This window comes from Motacilla alba, chromosome 2 (genome assembly GCF_015832195.1).
Source record: "Motacilla alba alba isolate MOTALB_02 chromosome 2, Motacilla_alba_V1.0_pri, whole genome shotgun sequence".
Taxonomy (NCBI): Eukaryota; Metazoa; Chordata; class Aves; order Passeriformes; family Motacillidae; genus Motacilla; species Motacilla alba.
In genome coordinates, this window is record NC_052017.1 from 109603102 (window position 1) to 109622472 (window position 19371).

The 19371-nt window shown below is 39.0% G+C and overlaps 1 protein-coding gene across 36 annotated transcripts in view; it reads left to right on the forward strand.

Annotated features, from left to right (window-relative positions):
* DTNA (dystrobrevin alpha) overlaps positions 1-19371 on the forward strand; it is a 225486-nt gene that overhangs the window by 110362 nt on the left and 95753 nt on the right. For 8 of the 36 annotated variants that reach the window (XM_038127890.1, XM_038127887.1, XM_038127889.1 and 5 more), the window contains one exon: positions 17522-17589. In XM_038127890.1, the coding sequence (XP_037983818.1) occupies positions 17523-17589 (67 nt within the window). In that variant the 5' untranslated portion in view covers position 17522. Of the gene's footprint in view, positions 1-17286; positions 17435-17521; positions 17590-19371 lie in introns of those variants that run through there. The other 28 variants (XM_038127879.1, XM_038127876.1, XM_038127896.1 and 25 more) reach the window with 14 other exon arrangements.

The window sequence follows — 19371 nt, forward strand, 5'->3', positions numbered from 1 at the left end:
TAGTACCTATTGGAAGGGAATAGTAAATATCTGAAGCCTCATTCTGGTTTCTGAAACTGATCTTCTAGGCAAGTAATACCAGGGCTTTAAGTACCTTCTGCCTGGGAAAATGCTTATCCATCTTCCCTTCCACTGGCTGGTCAGATGGGAACAGAAAGGGCTCACTGATGTCCTGAAGGCAGAACAGATCATCACTGGTCCCTAAAAACTCCTGCAGGCCAAGAAGAAGAGTTTCAGTTGTTATGCCCACATTTTAAAATAACTTCCCCCTCCCTTCACTGATTTATTGCATAAGGATGGAGAATATTTTAAACCTTTCTCTTCTGGGAGTGTCCCATGCAAACTGTATTCACTATTTGCTTGTTACACTTTTCATGTCAAAATTCTGGACAGCTAAGTGATAGATTACTTCCATTGGAATCAGTGACTGAAGTTATTACCTGGAGGTCATTAGGCTACTTCCTTGTCTTTGTAAAAACAGCATATTATTTTAAATCCAAAGTTAATAAAGTGAATAAAGATGTGGGAAAAAAATGAGCTGATTAAATGGTTTATACAGTCTCCATTAGTGACAGTTTCACATCTGCCACTCTAGGATGAACTAGATCCTGTGGTTTCTGACAAATGCCACTTTTTTCATTGAGAACTTCACAATGACTAAAGAGCAGAAGTGATTGTTGATTCCCACATTGCTGTCATTCATCTCTTATGGGTTGTTATTTCTGAGGTTGCTGTTCTTTTGTCTTGGCTCCCTCTTGATTTTGAATCTGATCACATTACAATTTAACCTTGCAGCATTCTAATTTTAACACTGCAACACTATAAAATAAACAAACATACAGATGAGATTGTTTTCAAAGGATGATGTTTATTTTCTTTGCCCAGCTTGATCTTTTGGGATAGAATGAAAACTCTTCCTCCTATGGAAGTGGACATCTAATGGATATCTTACAATATATCCAGAAATAGAGGTATCCTAAATCATAGGTTACTTTTGAAAACACAAGATGTTATGGCTAAAATTAAACACAGGTAAAATCCTGGCAAAATTGACTTCATTGTCATTGAAGTAATTGCAAGCCTTTTCGTTGATTTAAGTGGAACTGAGATTAAACTCTGTATTTCAGAAGATTTTTTTTTTCTCTTGCAGACATATGCCCCCTTTCTATTTCCTTTTTTTTTGCTCTAAATGAATGTACCATGCTGGAGAAGAGCCACTCTAAAGTTCACGACCTGAAGGAAAGTTGGCATGCCAGCAGCAGAGAAGCACCAGTCAGTGCAGGCCAAGCATGGCTGCAGACGTCAGCCAGTGCCTTTTGTCCACAAACAAGAGGGTATTTCACTTGACAGGGCTGCAGTCAAAAACTCCAGGTGGATTTCAACAGGCTTCAGTGCCTGCTGTTAAAGGGAGAGATTTTAGACACGTTTGCTGGGACTTTGAGATCCCCACAAAACATTTTCCATAAGATGTTGTGCAGTTGCATTTGTGAAAGGATGTTGGTATAGCAGCCTGTGTTGGATGTCAGCTCAAGAGAGTAAGTCTACAGCAGGCTAAGGGATAGCAATACTCAGAGTAAATGGCTTCTGACTTTTAGAAGTGTTTGTTTCTGTGGAGAGATGTTAATTTTGCCCTTTGTCTCTGTGGCAGAAATTAGAGGAGCAGTGTTGTGTCTGCCTTGTCCCAGGTGTTGATGCTGAGGGAGATTACCTGGGGGCATGCAAGGAGTAGAGCGAGTACTGTTGCTCTACAGTGGACATCTTCAAGGGAGAAGCAGGGGTTGTACCACGATGCCGTGTTTTCAAAGTAAAATTTGCAGTGTTTGTTCCAGACAAGAGATATCCAACACAATCTTTTGCTCCAGGACTCATGGTAACTCTAGCTAGGAGCCACTAAATGCAAATCTAAGTGCCTGCTCTTCTATCATTCAGGTAGCTTTGCCTCAGCTTCTGAAGAAACCTAAACCCTTTCTTTTCAAGAACTAACATTTACTTTCCCATACAATTACCTGCCTGGAATATAAGAGGATTGTTTACAGAGGGAAAAAAGAAAAAAGACAAAAAACAAGGAAAAAAAGACATTTTTCTTTTTTAAAGTCACACTGTAAACAGGCTGAAAAGTATACCTTAAGGTCCCTTTTTTTTCCAAGTCTGTACTTCTCCCCCATAAATATCAGCATAAATTGATGCATATACTGGAGTTTGTTGTTTGATGCTTCAGGACTTCAGGAACAAGCAAAATACCTTTGTACCAGATCAAAGATGGTCCAGATACTGTATTTTGCCTGGAAGGACCAAAAATGTGTATAGAATTTTTTTTCATGTGTAAAAGTAGAGAAGAAAAGATTATTCCAAGTAGATGTTGCCTGTGGGAAGCTTAAAAAGTTTAATTTTAAAAGATTTTCTATAAACATTCAGGTGTTAACCTGTTTGGCAGTCATTGTTTGTAATACTAGGGAAACAAATGTAAAATAAACACTTTCTTTATCCTGATGTAACAACATGTGCAGATGTGACCACTGTTTGTTTGGTGTGCATGAGGAGAATAGGAACATCTTTCCCTTAGACATCTGAGAGAGTACTGTATTAATTGGTTTTTCTAATCCTTTGCCTGTCAAGGACTGAGCAGTCAGGACTAAGATTAGATGATGTGTATTTTTGATTGTAGCAAATACAATATTCAAGTTGGATGCAGTGCCGACTTTTTTTAAATGTTTGTACCTGGCTTTTCTGTTGAGATTTCAGAGGTGAACAGAAAGCATTCAGATGTGAAGCATTTGATTTGGTGCTCAATATTTTTCCTCTTCAGAGCAGCTCACCTAAAACTGTTCCAGTATCTGAGTTTTTGGCAGTGTTCAAGAATTCAGCTGATGTCACAAACTGTTGCTAACAGATTCAGCAACTTCCAGGACCTTAAAAATGTTGATTCTCCAGCTCTGTCTTTTTAAGTACATTAGCTTATAATTTTTTATGTGTATGTATTTTTACAGTTTTATAAATATATAATCTTAAAAACTTGCAGGCTTTTTGATGTTTTCTAATATCCCCTTCAAGAGAGCAACACTATTTCAGTCAGAACAATTTCAGCAGAACACTCTGAAATCATCTGATGAATTTTAGTTATTTGTGTCTCAACCTTCAGTGTGTTTCTTACACACCTAAGATGATTATAAAAAAAAGCAAAATCTTAGATGAAACTAAAAGTGTGAAGGGATCCTGTTACGGTTTCTTTTCCCCCTCATTATTTTGACATTATTAATGCTGCCAAGTTATTTATAAGCTACTAAAACCTTTATTTATAAGCTAAAACCTTTGCAGGCTGACTGACTCTATCAGAAACTGACTGACTGCAAATACTACCTACAGAAGTGCTACCCTGTAATGCTTTTCTGGCTCTCCCAAACCTCTGTGACGCTGTGCATTAGAGGGTACAGGCTTAAATAGTTAGGATAATAGTGAGGGATGACTGGCACTTTATATAAACAAACCTCCTGGTGCTGGAGATTGCCATTGGAAATCCTTTGTTCATCTCCTCAAGTGCAGAATAAAGACATGTATGCAAGGGACTCTACCAAAAGGCCTCTGCCAAATATTTCAGCATTCTGCAGCAGAAGTGTTTGTGCTCTCTAGCTGCTCTGAAAGTAGGATTGAGTGCCAAAACGGTTAATAAAAAAAAAAATTTAAGCAACTGAGAATAATATTCCTCTCTGACTCTTTCGAATCCCCTTTTCTATTCATTTGTGTTGTAAAACACAGTTTCACAGGATTGCTTAAAACCAAGCCTGCAGCTAAATATTTACCCAATGGATTTTGTTAAATCTGTTTCAGTGCCTCTGGAAATGAATTCACACCTCTAATTCCTGAGTACCCTTTGCCTCTGGGCATCTGTAGTGAAATGCAGGTATTAGAAGAGCTGAAATCAGTTGAGATAACTGATAACCTGAGTCAATAAGCAAAGGATTGAGAAGACAGAATGATCTTTTGTCTCTCTGGGGTTTGGAAATGGAAATTTTTGAGCTGAAAAGTGGTTTTTCAGATAATGCTTGAAAAGTATTTTTTGGGCCTGATGTCAGCCTTCCTTGCATCAGTTAAGTAGCAGCTAATTTAGTCCAAAAATATTGCCCACCAGCACTTCTTCTACTAGCAGGTGAAGAACACCTGAGGAGGCATTTGTGCCAAAAGGCTTTGGCAGCCCCCTTTTCTAGGGGAGGTGCAGCTTCCTAACAGCTCTAGCACTGCTCACAGTCAGCTTGTGTCTTTAATGCATTTCCCTGTTTTATAGGGTGTTGCTGTCATCTCAGTCACAGGTCGTAGGGGAGTTTGCCAATTCTTCTGTATTTTTCATGTGTCGGCCTTTGGCATCTCTTTAACACATGGAAATGTGAGCCCAGTGCCCAAAATCCAGCTGGATGGTTTGCTCCCTTCCTTTGCTCTCTGTGTAACACTCACAGGACTAAGGCAAGAAGCAAAGTGGGTAAGCTGACACTGAGTGCTCTGCTGTTGGACATCACAACCCCATGACCTAAGACAGGGCAACTCTGAAACATCACAAGTCAGTAGAGGCAAATAGATGGTTTGGGAGACAAGGGACAAAACAAAGGGAATAGTGAAGGCAGAAAGAGCAGTGGGAGAGTGGAATGTGGCTGCTGAAATAATCTATTTTGAATATTCTATGTTTAAGAAACTAAATTATGAAATATGTAGGAGGAAAAAACATATCCACAAGTGAGGAATGCAAGATGAGCCTCTGCTGATAAAACTCTACTACATGTTTTTATATACCACTGAGATTCTCATCCAGAAATACGTCTGGAGTCTCCATTTCACCTCATTGAAAATAGCACTGGGCCTGCAGTATGTTTCAAAAGATTTATTGGGATAGTTTTAAAAGCCACAGACTGTAGGGCATTCACTGTATCTCTTGAGAGACTGTCTAGAGCCTCGTACATCTTTCACTTCAGAGTTCCCCTGTTGAGATCAGACATTTTCTGTGTTTAAATATTATTCCTGTTATTCCTAATTAAACCCTGTATATCACACCTTATAATTCTCTCCCCAACATGAACAGCAGCTAGCATTTTTATTCCCAGCTCATCAGCATTTAACAAAACTGCATAGATTTGATGTCACTCTCTTCCCAGAAATCAGACTCTCTGCTCTCAGTCCTTGGAGTGTTTTCCTATCTCTCTGCCTCTCTCCTTGCACTGTCAGTGGATTCCAGACAACTTGGTGCCTAAACTAGAATGTAATAGTTGAGTGTAGTTGAACCAAAGCCAAAGAGGAGGAGGAGGAGGTCTCTTGCTTCCTACTCTAATGTGATGCATTTGATAAGGCAGACCAGAAATACACTGTTGCTTTCTTGCCAGAATACCCAGAAGAATATTAGACATGCTCTCAGAATTAAGCAAATGACACCTGAGGTGCAAATGTACTTATTCTTGTTTGCAAATATCATTAACCAGCTTAGCTCAAATCTGCTTATTACCAGCTCAAACACCTTCAATTTAGATGCCTCTGCACCAGTTTAAGGATTGTCTCCACTTACCAACAGGGTCAAATTGAACATGGTTTTGTCCAGGCAGTGGTGTGGCACTTGTAACTCACACAGATTTCTCCTTAGAGCCAGTTTCTGCTGCTCTCTGGGTTAGGCTGGTGGCGTCTCCGACAGCAGTGGTTCGGCGTGTGGCTGGAGCATCGCTCGGAGAGATGCTGCTGCTGCTGCCTCAGAGAATGGGTGCTTGTACAGGGGCCCTCTGGGGTGGAGGGGGCTGTAACTGCCCAGCCAAATTGTCACTGTGGCAGTGAATTCATGTCTGTTTTTCTTGTCAAAATCCAGGCCTGTAGACATTACTGCTCTCTGCAAGGATTCATATAATGCTCTCGCTTTCGCGGCCTAATTGAAGTGCCCCTGCAGCAGCCACAAGTACCTGGCCACTGGGCTGCTGTGGTAATGGCTCTGTGTGGTCAGTGCTTCACACTGAAAGCATCTGTAGAGTGTTTTATCTGCTCAGAACCAATGCATTTCACATAAAAACTGGCTTGTAACAGTTTGCATTGGTATTCTCTGTCCAAGGATATATTGTGTCTTGAAAGCTGCTGGAGGCCTTAGTGCCCCTTGCTTTTCTGTAGGATGTCTCTCTACTGTCACATTGACCACCCCTTCTTCTTCTCCTTCCAGCTGTGAGGCCTTCTCATAGTTGATGGCTGTTGAGTTTTGGTGCCTGGTCTTTGTGAAATAACACTTTAAGTGTGCTTGATCTTGGGAATGGCACCTTTACAGCTCATGCTTCAGTGGCTGAGTTTCTCTCTGGAGTGGTTTTTAAGGTGGTTCTCCTAGAACTGCTGTATTAGAAGGAAAATGAGATCTTTTCAAAGGAAGGAGGTGTTGAAAAATTAGTTTGAGGACATTTAGTCTTCAGGGGAACGTGACATACAGACATAAAGTGCTGTGTGACATTGTCTTGCCTGTTTTGGCACCTCTTATTTCCTGTTGATAATGATACAAATGTCATCCTTCCACAAAAGTTGATGCATTCTGTGCATCATAGAGCAATGCTTGTGTAGGAGTGTCTATTCTGTCTTGACTACCCTTAGTGTTTCTAAGTGATCTACTTGATTTTACACTAAGAAAAATCTTTAGACAACCATTTGGGGATTTCAAAGCACATCAGGAATCTTTACAGCCATAAGTGCCAACCTGCTTAGATGTGCTTCTTCTGGGCTTTCATGTGCTCTCCTTGGCTTTCTTCATAGTCTCTTCTTGCCATGGGAGAGGTACATTCAGGACAGTGAAATTTCTCCAGACGAGAGTCTGCTTACAAGCCCATTTCTAGTAGCTGAAATATTTATGTTGCATTGGAGGGATTTTTATAATCTAAATGTTCTTTTGCAGTATAATTAAAACTATTTTATTAAAAATGTTCCTTCTCAAGCACATACAACACTAACTCAAGTTTAGCAGGGTCCAACCAGTGTTGGAAGTAATGTGCGTTATCTGAGAGGAGACACACAGAAGAGTGAATCACATGTAGCAGCCTGTTTCTGTTGTGTCCATTTACAAGCCATTATCTTTGAATTCAATATTTCAAGCATTAGCTTTCTGTTCTGGCTTAATATATGAGACTATTTGCTGCATAATTATATTGTATTTCATTTTCTTCTGTATGCTATTGTAATAATGGTATTGCCTAATAAAATAATGTCAGATTTTAATTAGGTTAAAAGTAATTTGTTATATTAGGTTTTTTATTTGAGAAAATGAACTAGCTGATAGTGCATATCAAGCTGTCCTTTTTTTTTTTGTTTGCATTTGCTTTCATTTCCTGTCGTCCTTTACCTGTTGAAATAAGGGTGAGGTTATTCTTTCAATTGTTTTAAGTTATTACAGCCTTCCACAGCCTTAAGTCTAACACATTGATGTTCCAGTGAGGACATAAGATGCCTTTCTATTTATTAAAAGGACAGTTTTGCAAAAAAATCTGCTCCTAGTTCATAGCTGCACCTTTTTAGTCATTGAAATAAATTATCTAGACTAATGTGAAAGGGTGTGATAATACTGTGTGAGAGTACTCCAGCAAAGGCAGGCTTAAATTTGGGAGGCAAAGAGAATACATTTGAATCAAAGACAGTTTTGGAAAAGAAAAGCTTGTGCTAACTTTTGTTGTGGGACACTTTAGGAATAACCAGTGATGTAGGAACTGGCATAAAGTGTATTTCTCTTCATAATTAATAAGAGGGTCATGAATATCATCTCAACATACATCCAAATAATGACTAGAAGGATAAAGGGGTGAAAGGTTCCTCTGTTTCCTAATGCTCTTCTCTTTAATTCTTTAATTCTTTTTGCTTTCAAAGTGACCTCAGTACTCTGTAAACTTCCACATCACATGCAGAGGAGCTGTTTTCTCTGTTACGTGATTAAAGTTTATCTTTATTGGGAGATACTGACTCCTCCTTGAGGTGCTATTTCCAAGTACATTCCTTTTATGTAATGTACTGATTTTAGGCTGCCCTTTTTTGTTAGACATTTATAAAGAACTAAATAGAAAACTTTTGAATCCAGTTCAGCAGCCCATTCCTCTTTGGCTAAGTATGGTAATCACAATGGAATTCAAGCATATGCTTTGGGTTCAGTGTGTATGTAAAGGTTTTGCAGGATAAGGACAGGTTAAAGAGAGCTTTTGCTGAACTGGAGCCCATATTGGCTTTTCTCTGTATTCATCATTAGAAGACTCAGAAATTCTTGTATTGACCTGTAATTTCTTGTCACTTAAGTTTTATACAAATCAGACCTCCCATTGCTGTTTTTTTCTGCTGATTCCTCTCTCATCACATGGTACTGCCAGCCTACCTGTTCTGCTTCTGCAGTGTATAATGACTGTATTGCTGTATTGCTTGTGTTATTGATGGGTGTGCAGGCAGGCAGTTACAGGACAAGAATGTACAGACCCTGATTTCAGTCATTATGACTTCAGGAGAGTTAGTATCTTAGAACTGAGCTTTGAATCTTGAACTTTATTATAACTGAGGCTGCCTAGTGAAATCATTTTAACAATGCATGTGAAATTTCTTTTTCCACCATAAAATTAGAGACATGAAGGTGTGACCTTCAATGAGATCTGGTCCTTGAAAACAGAATTAAAGTTAACAAATTGACATCTGCTTTCAAAGCATCATCATTTGAATGCAGCCACCAAAACAATCAAGCTGTATTCCTGTTACCCAAGGGCCACTCACAGAAGGGATAAGGCCAGGTAAAAAAGATAAAATCTTACATTTCTTTATGCCCTTAAAGCAGCTAATTGCTAAAAATGCCTTCTTCAGATATTAATTAGATGAGCCTGGAGGCTGCTCCTGCTTGCATTAAGGATCTGATTTCTCTCTGTGTGAGATTCATACAGATGCAGTAATAAAAGCTTTTTTTGTCTCAGAAGGTATATACTTAACCCAAATATGCTCCTAAATGCCTTCATTCCCATCCTAGTACCATTCTTCTGTCCTAGTGCCTGCTCTCACTGAGCTTCAAGACAAATTAACAGCTACCACTATGAAAGAGCATATGTGAACAATTTCCTCAGTGCCTCATCATTCTTTCATTTGTAATTTATTTTCTACCTTTCTGGCAAATAGATCTGGAGAGACTTGAAATTCCATTGGATTGTTTTTAGGGATTCTTTTTTTAAGTTGTGTTGTTTAGATATAGTTCAGACTTTCTTTTCAGTAAATGTATTTGTTGTAACATTTCAGAAAATTGAAAAGTGAAAAAAACCCAAAGGCATCCATTTCAGGCATAAAGGTAAAAAGAAGCTTAAATACTTCTTGGTTGTCAGTTGTATAATGGAAAATATTCTAGCTGATAAAATTTTTTTCAGCTTCTTTGGATCAGTGGCTATTTCATTAGCTGCTTGAGTGCCAAAACTTTTCATCAGGTAAGGTTAGAAAAGGCAGTAGCCATTCTATTACCTAATTTGTTTGCCTACTCACAGTACTTAATTTTAGTAGAGATTTTCCCAGTACATGTGAAGGATCGCAATGACTTCAGCTTCCTAGGAATGCATTTTCTCCTGCAGCTACCATTTGGTTTATTTAGTTGGTTTTGTAATTCTGAGGACATGAAAGTACCTACTGTCCTACAGCAAATAATCATCAAATCTGTATTTACAAAAACTGACAACTTGTATTATTCAAATTGGCAGAAGACAAGAAATGCTTCCTAACACAATTGTATCACTGACAGCTTACTCTCAAATGAATTTGGGTTCAATTATGGCAACAGAAGAAGAACTGAAAGATCCCTTTGACTAAGTAGGATTTTAATTATATTTGATATCCTGCAACCTCCTTTTTGCCTCTACAATGGCAAATAAAAAAGAAAGAGGACCAGACTACCAAAGTGTCAGATTATCAATTAAATGCTTCCTGTGATAAAGTCCTTATAATTTTTTATCCCTTGAGTTTCATTACAGTTTTCTCTATGAATTATGCCTTCTCTAACTAAGGGAAAGGAGTAGAACTACATATTTGAATGTTCAAAGATCATCAGTTCTTTATTGATCTTGGCTTTTAGAATAATAGTTTTAAAAAATCATATTTTGAAGGAAAAGCTACAATGCCAGTGAAATACAGCTCTAAAATGAGTTCCTGGTAAAATTCTGTAAAAATATTTACACATCAGATAAATCAGATTTGGTATTGTTTATCATCAGGTTTTGTGTCTGAGTTTTGGGGGCTTCTTCTTTTCCTGGAATATGTTTTGAGTGTTATAAAAAATAAATTACCATTAGTGGAGGTTATTTCTAGCTACCGCTTAGTTGAACTGAGGCTCTAAAAGGTCATATGTCAAGGAAATCAGCATCTTCTTTATTGTTTTAAAATATTTAATATAATTTATGTTAAATACAACTTTTTAATCGCATTTGAATAGAACTTTGAAATGTAAATCTGTAGCAGTTAGCTGGAATCAACCCCTAATGTTTATCAGAAGTGATGGCAGTGAAGCCCTGGAGAAAAAAATTTTGGAGTTGACCAAAGTTATTTTATTGGATAATCTTATGCTCTTAAAAGATGAAAATGTATTTGAAGCACTGAACATTAGTTTTCTTTCTATATTTCATCTAACAAAGTAGTTTCTTGTAGTATCAGGAAGGCTGACTCAAAAAGAGCATGGCTAGAAAAATTTATCTAAGCAATGCCTGGGAGACAGCTTTTTAAAGTTTCACATGTATATTTTAAGTGTCAAGTAGTCATTTTCTTGAATACCTTTCATGTCTGGAGTAGTAAAATTCTTTAAGAGAAGTTCTTCTTCATGTTGCAGAGAAAAGCTGGAAATAATGCTGTACAAGTACCTATGAAAAGGACAAAAATAAGGATATTGGTATATATTTAGGGCTGGTTAGGAAGATTTTTAATTCCTAAACTTGATAATGCCTAGTGCACATGGAAAACAACTGATGTTTCCTTTGGCATGGCATCTTGTAGTAAAGTGCTGATTCCATACAGTATTCAATATTAAATGAGTATATTTTTACTCTCACATTTTCTCACAATCCCTTCACACTTGTTTTTTAGACCTGTGAGATAAGATTTGCAAAGCACTCAAACTTCCTTGAAGACTGTGCATTATGGAAATAAGTTGCATTGGGTGCCTTATTAGGCATTTTTAACAGTTTCCCACTAAAGATACAAAACTCCCAAAAGGGGGAGCTGATGAAAAGTATGTTGGAAAATTCTTTCTTAAAAACAAAACCACATTTCACTAAAGGAATAAATCAAGACAGAATTTCAATTTTTTTTTGGTATTAAATTGAAAAATACTACGAAAATCAGAAGAGTTAGACTTGCTGAGGCTCATGTTGGAGATGAACTTAGCAACAGCTTTTGTTTTCTTTCTTCACTGTAAAAATCTCATCTAGATAAAATACAAGCACACTTTGTGAGTGCACTGCAATTATAGCTAGCCTCAGGAAAGAGCACTGACCAATTTTATTACAGTGCCAAAGATTAGTCCTGGAATGTAAAGCTGAGAGAGGCCTATTAGGGACTTGGTTCATTAGAACATGTGGAACAAGACATTCATAAGGCACCAATAAATCCATTAAGGGGAAGAGGGCTCTGAAATGGCCCTTCGGGATTTTTATTATTAACTACAAGGATTGCTGAGGTTGGTGACGTCAGAAATATGGTTTTAGCCAGCACTTACTGTCCCTTTTAACTCACTGTTCCCCCATCCAAGTTCACTTTGAAATAAGCAGCCATACTGTTCTAGTTAGCCGAGCAGGTTCTCCCTAACACGGCTGAATTTAGAGAAAATAGGAGAAAATAAAAAATCAGTGGAAAATCTCATCTCTCACATTGCCACGAGTCCTGCATGAACAGAATCCTGGATGTTGACTACAGCTTTTAAGTTCCTCATAAAGTCACTGTTAGATAGACTCTAGCAGCCTCTTTCATTTTCATCAACTGAAATGTCTGATGCTGGTAAATCCTGAAAAGAAACAGCAGTTTGTTATGTATGAAGGACATTTTGATAAAACTGTCCCGAGCAATGGCAGGCAAGAAGCCTGTGCTGCTGAAAAATGTTACTGCTGTCTGCTCAAAGCTGGGTTTAAATATTGACCAGCTGCATAGAAAATAGATTTGTCAACAGCATAAAAAAATAGCCACTGAGAAACCAGAACATTTCTCTGCATCCTAATGCTTCTAATTCCCAGAGATATCGGAGCTTCCATCATTTTATGGAAGAAAAAAATAGCCTCTGTATCAGGAGTTTAAGATTTCCTCACTGGGGAAACACAGACTGCTCAGATAAAGGATGCTTGATCCTGGTTGATATTTTCTACCAAATGGGGGTGCTCTTTCCAAAAGTGATTTCAAGATACTCACTGTTGGGTTTACCAGTTTTGTGGTACAAAACTTCCAGCTAGTTGGGTCCCAGAATGCTTCCAATAGTTTCAGAGCCCCAGCACGCTCAGCCGGACAAGACTGGGGCCGAGAGAGGTGTTTCTCTGTTTCCTATGTGCCTGCTTCGACAGAAAAGCAGCTTTTGTCCAGCCTGAAAGACTGTCACAAGTGTCACTGGCTGGGATTCGGAGCCTCTTTTTCCAAACGCCTGGCTGCATCTCAGCCATCACATGGGACTTGATAAATTTTTCATGCCAGAATTAATCAATTTCAGTGGGCAGTTTTCCTCACTGGCATGTATCCTGCCTCCCTGGGGCACTTCATCTGTCGCAGACAAACGGGATGGGGATTTGTGGAAGTGCTAGTGGGGTGGCTCTTCTCAGACCCATCAAACTGCGTGCGCATGCGTCACGTCAGGAATTTTTGGGTCTCCTGGGACATGTGTGGCTTTCCAGAGGGGAGTGCCTTCTCCAGGCATATAGGCAACTTCTTTTTGATGATGTGGTTGTTTAACTCCAGCTGTAAACTAAGTCACATGGCAACTGCTCGCTTATTCCACCACCAGCCCCTCCCCCAGTGGTGGGTAGAATCAGGGAAAAAAAAGTGAAACTCATGGATTGAGATACAAACAATAATTGAAACAAAGTAAAATATAATAATAACAATAGTGAGACAGAGAGAGGTAACAATAATGAGACAGAGAGAGGTACAGCCCAAGATAAGTAAGTGGTACCCAATACAATGGATCACCACCCACTGACCGAAGCCCAGCCCACCTCCGAGCAGCAATTGGCACCTCCTGGCCAATTGTCTCCAGTTTATATGAGGGCAAGATGCTCTGAGGTGTGGAATATCTCTTGGACTACTTTGGGTCAGCTGTCCTGGCCATGCTCCCTTTCTTTGGTGCACCTGCTCACTGGCAGAGCCTGGGAAACTGAAAAGTCCTTGACTTGGGGTAAGCACTACTTAGCAACAACTAAAACATCAGAGTGTTAGCAACATTATTCCCATATCGAATTCAAAACACAGCACTGCACCAGCTACTAGGAATAAAATTAACTGTATTCCGGACTAAACCAGGATGGATAGTTTTTTTTGGAGCTAATGATTTAAATGTAGCATGCATTCCTTTTATCAGGCACAGACATAGCTCGAGAAATGGAATGTAATGGAAATATACTATTTATGTAAAGAATGACATATAGTAGGGGTTAATAAAAGATATTATTTACCCTATAAATACTGAAACAAGAAAAACACTTATTTGTGAGAAAGATTATTGCAGTGCTCATAATCCAAGCAGCACAACAGGAAAGGAAAGATAAATGAGGCATTTAGTTCTCATGTTATGCATATTACGTGATATTCCCACCCACATTTTATAAACCAGAAAAGTATATTAAAAAATAGACCAATTATCATGTATTCTGATACATGATAAGCATGAATATGAAATTGTAGTAAAAATAGTTCCAATCAAAATATATTATTTGTTTATTTATTATTTTCTTTCTAGCACTACTAATGTCATAAAAGTTTTCAGCTTGAAATGTGGGTGAAAATGAAACATTCACAGTATCTTTTTCAGAGGCTGGAAACATCACACTTGGAAAGATTTCTGCTTTGGAATGTCTGTAATATATTGAAGCCTTAATACCACTCTAATTGGTACTTTACTAATTAGCTTGTGACTAGAATTTTAATTAGATGCACAATAGGCGTTCTTCTTACCTGCAGTGAAGGAGGTATTTCCTGGGAAGAAAAGGGAAAAAGATAGTGAAAGGAATCTAGAGAAGACAAATATCATCTAATCCCTACTATAAGAAATGTATACATTAATTAATATTTTTCAAAATTATGTCTCTGGAATTGTATTCTGTTTTTCAAAGCACATTAAAGTTTGCTTTGTGGTTTGCTTTTCTCCTGTGAAGAACAAATTGTACTTTTTTTTTCTGTGACGTGGCTTGTGCTGTGAGCAAACTGAGAAATACTGGAACACAACTGTATTAATTAGCTCAGGGCCAGCCCCAGGGGCTGAGGTGGACACATCATGGGCTCAAAGCAGGAGTCTGTAATCTGAGTTGAAGAGTAGAGCTGTGTACCTGTGATCTGGGTCACAAGGGATAAGGCGGAAAAGGGAGATGCCCAGCCCCTTGACAATGGCATTAGTTGAGCCTGGGCTGTAGCACATTCTGGAGTTAAAATGCATGTGAAAAGCTTGGAGGATGCAGCTGAGTGAATTCCTGTCAACAGCGACTCAGAAGTACCAATACTCTGGTAGATGAGCATCATCTATCATTTTTCTTCTATCAAGAAAAGACAGGAAGGAGGGATAGAATGTATCTGTCTGAAAATACTGCCACCACTAATGTTCTCATTAGCTTAACGGCATATACCCTTACTGAGAATGTTAGGATTGTCATTTGGATGAAGGCTGTTTTAAAATCTTCAAAATACCTACTGCAAGAGTCCTAAAAACATTAATATGAAGTTCCTTCCTTCTCTGAGGAAGCCTGAGTTGTGTGTTTATAAATATAAAGTTATTTGTCAGGCCTGGTAATCCCCATAAGCCCCAGCGGTGAAAAGGGTGATTCAATTTCAGAAGATAATGGGACATTCTGAAAAATGATGATCAGGTCCAGGGAATGTTTTTATATGAAGAGATATAAACAGCAAAAGTAAAGGGAGGATGAATTGCAGAAAACAGAAAAGCAGTTAAAGAATTATTCTTTTTCCCCCCACTAAAGGGACACTTTTACAACAGGCTTTCTGAAGGAAGTGGAAAACATGCTGTGCAATTTGCATGATTTGATAAATACTTTTTGTTACTAAATTTTGACTGGGAAAATTCTTCCACATGGTGAATAAGGTCACAGGTGAGCCACATTCCATGCTCTGCAAGATATTGAAAAGCAATAGCTAAGGAATATTTTTCTCCAGGTGTCAATATGAGGCAAGTGAGAATAAAGTTGCACCCCTTATGTTTTCAATAAAATTTGTAGCAATCACTCTGAGAGCAGTAATTACTTCACAAATGTTAGAGAACATTGGTGGAATGAAAACAGCAAATTATTAACTGGAGAAACATCTGTAAGATTTAAGTGTCAGTTGTGTCAAGAAGTGGAAGATGATGTCATCCTTGTGCCAAAATCAAATTATCCCAATCTCAGTCAAATAAGTAGTATGTGGTCTGAAAACAAGTTGTACATTGTGGAATAATGCTCAATATAGGAGAAGTCAGAGAAAATTATGATGGCCTATAACCACCTCTACAAGCAATAAATATTAATCAAAAATTGTGTTTGCTCTGAAGTATTCACTCAACTGCCCTGCCTAGTAAAAGATACTATCTTTTCAAAGGGCTTTATTAACTCACCTGTGCTATGAGATCTGGTCATTTCCCATGGCAAATTTGTCTCCTACTATGACTTTCATTAGAAACAGGAGTGGGGAGCTCAAGCCATGGTTAGTGGAATTATATTGCTTTGAATTTTTTATGGGAAGCGATTTAAGGCTGATTCATGTAAAAAAGATATTGCTTCTTGCTGTCTAATTAAGATGCTAGTTGGGCCTGGCATATCTTGAGGTATCTCATTTTGCAGGGAGGTTTGAGTCTTCCCTGACCACCTCCAAGACACGAGCTACCTCAGATCAAAGGCTGAGTGACCACTTCTGTGAAGCACTGTCCTGAGAGCTGTTACCTCTGCAGAAAGGGAGGATATATTAGCTCTGACTTCACGCCATGCTACACACATCCCTATCACTCCTGGACAAACGGGAGCGTACTTGAATATGAGGTGAACTTGAATATCCCTGCAAAGAGGCTGCATCCATACCCTTTGTCCACTTCCTAGTGGGACTGCTGCTCACATCACAAAACATCCACCCTAGACAGCATTTTATCAGAGTCTTTATCAGTACTCTGAGAATTAAATAGGCTACTTGGAAAAGGCAATTATAATGTACCACCACTTCATTTGAACAGTGCAGTTTGAAAGGGGGGAAAAAAAACCCACAACAAAACACCTCAGATGTGATTGCCTTTCTGTCTTTTTGAAATAAAAGGAAACAGGTTTTCTGTCTGGAGTTCTTTGGTGATGGTCTTTATCCAGTACTTTTATCCTTCCTGTTGTATACGTATGGAGGTTTGCTATGGGATACAGTGCAGTATTTTTGATTGCAGGCTTGTATAGAACATCTGCTTTATAACCTGGGTAGTGTGATGTTATTTTACACAGTCAAGTTGACGTGAGGATGGAGATTAAAATGCAGGTCAGAAGTTCTAACCAGACTTGGCAGGCAGGAAAGGATATTGGTTCGACAGGGTAATTACCCATAGGAAGTGGTGATGCTGACACTAGTTTTAATTTTTTGAGTGCTGCTAAAGATGTTTATCTTCACTCTGAAAACTTTGGTCTTTTATGGTTTGAATGCTGGCTGTGAGAGAAGCTGTCACTTTTCTCTCTGCTCTATCCAGCAGTAGTGCTCTTCAAAATAGTCCAAAGATTTTTTTCCTCTGAAAACAGAAGGAAAATATATTCTTACTTCTGAGCCTTTCTGTGAAACTCATTTAACCAGAGATACACTGTCCTAAATTTGAATGAATATTGGGAGAACGCTTGCTTGGGTAAATAACATGTATTATGTTATGGAGTAGAGATTTAATTGCTGTTGTTTGGTTTGGTTTTTTTTTAATCTCCTCCACATAGAATTGGCTAGAACATAGTTTTTGAGACTATAAAATAATATCAAAATCTTTTATGATTTCTTCTCTCTTACATAATTTAAACTGAGGATTCCTTATTTAAGAAAAACCTAAAATGAATTTCAGAGCTTGTGTTATGTAAGCCAGTTAGTTACATCAAGCAGAAAAACTGAACACTGCCTTTGGGAGAGAGGGGCGGGAGGGGGAACAAATGCTTGAAAGCAGAGTCCAGAGAATGGAGGACAGTTTGGGGACCAGGTTCTCCACAAACCACACCACAGAGAGGCTGGCAAAAGGCATTGGATACACGTGGAGCACCAGTCAACCTCAAAGGTTCTTCAGGATCAATTTTGGATGCTTATGTACGTATGTTCAGTCTGGGAATAATACTTAATGTTTTCACATGATTTTGTCTTCCAGAATGATTGAAGATTGTGGGAAAAGAGGAAATACCATGGCAGAAAGAAGGCAGCTGTTTGCAGAAATGCGTAAGTACTTCCTGGAAATGTTTTGCTGTGATAGACCAAGCCAGTTGCTATGCAATGTCAGTAAAATTTATGCAAGCTTTCCACCTCAAATCTCCGTTGCACAAATGAATATCATGAGACCAAAACCGCACGAAAATGGGCTGATTTGACCAAAGCAGGAAAGAGGGATTTTCTACATCAGATTTTTTAATTGAATTATTTTAATCCGTAGTTTTCTTAAGACAAAGATGATGGAGTACACAGGTTGCAGTGAAGAGGGATAAAGGTCTCCAAAAGCTACATCTTTTTTTTTGAGGAATCTGTAGTGGGTTTACCCCAGCTGCCAAACTCCCACATACTTGCTTAATCCCTCACCAGTCCCCAGCAGAATCGGAGAGGATATAGGGAGAGCAAAAGCAAGCATACTCATTGCTTGAGATAAAGACTTGATTAGGTGACAGAAAGAGAGGGAAAAAATTACAACAGAAACCAAGAACCGGTGTTGCAAAGGTGGCTGTTCCCCACTTCCCAAAAGCAGACTGATGCCCAGCCACTCGTGGAACAGTGTCTGCCTTGGAAGACAAAACTCCCCACCCCCTTCTTTCCCTACCCCAGTTTTATTGCTGAGCATGACATTATGTGGTGTGGACTAACTTTTTGGCCAGGTGGGGCATCTGTCCTTGCTGTGTCTCCTCCCAGCCCCTTGCCCATCCCCTGACAGTCCTGGGAGGGGACAGAGTGGGAAACAGAAAATCCTGGGTGCTGTGCAAGCACTCTCCAGCAACAGCTGAAACAGCGGTGTGTTAGCAACACATTTTAGCCTCAGATCTGAAACACAGCACCATGCAGACTGCTATAAAGAAAGTTAACTGCATCTCAGCCAGACACAGTACAGGGACTCATGTATTTCATACTCCAGTGTAATTTTTTGTAGTTCCTAATGAGGTCTTGTGTTCCCTGCACGATAGCACGTCAGGGATGTACCATACCGACAAAGTTCCTGCACTTCTGACAGTCATCTCTAATTTCTCTTACAATCCACTATTTCTCCAGGAAATTCTCTTACATGTCAAGTTTGAGACTGTCACTCTGTTATTAGATTTACCTGAGTTTTGTGTGTAATTACTAAGCTTCCTGTTGTTTGTCCCCTGCCTCATAGTAAACTAGGACAGAGCATCTCCCTGATCTTTGGTGGCAGACTAAGATGGGCATTACTGGGACTGGAGTTATTATGCATAATGAAAGTACAGGTGTGTGCTGGTGAATTCAATGTGTGTGAGCCCTACATCTGAGCTCTCCAAATTAAAGACTTCCCACTCAGATGGCCTACCAAGAACTGTTTTGGCCCATTCCGCAGTGTCCATTAGCTCTGTTGTGCCCTGTAATTTATTATCACACAGCGCTTGCTGTTGTAACTCATGAATATTTCTCACTGGTCTTTTCTCTCTGGTGCCCAGTGAGAGGACCTGAGGAAATGGAATGAAGCTGTGTCAGGGGAGGTCTAGGTTGGATATTTAGAGAAAGGTTCTTTACCCAGAGGGTGTTTGGGCACTGGAACAGGCTCCCCAGGGAAGTGGTCACAGCACCAAGCCTGAGAGAGCTCAAAAAGCATTTGGACAATTCTGTCAGGCACATGGTGTGATTTTTGGGAGTATCCAGTGCAGAGCCAAGAGTTGGACTCAATTATTCTTGTGGGTCCCTTCCAACTCAGGATATTCTTTGATTCAGTTGTCTCTTGTGTACAGCACCTTGGAACCTTGGAGGGAGGTGTTGTATTTTGGCCAGAATCAAAAAATGTATTTG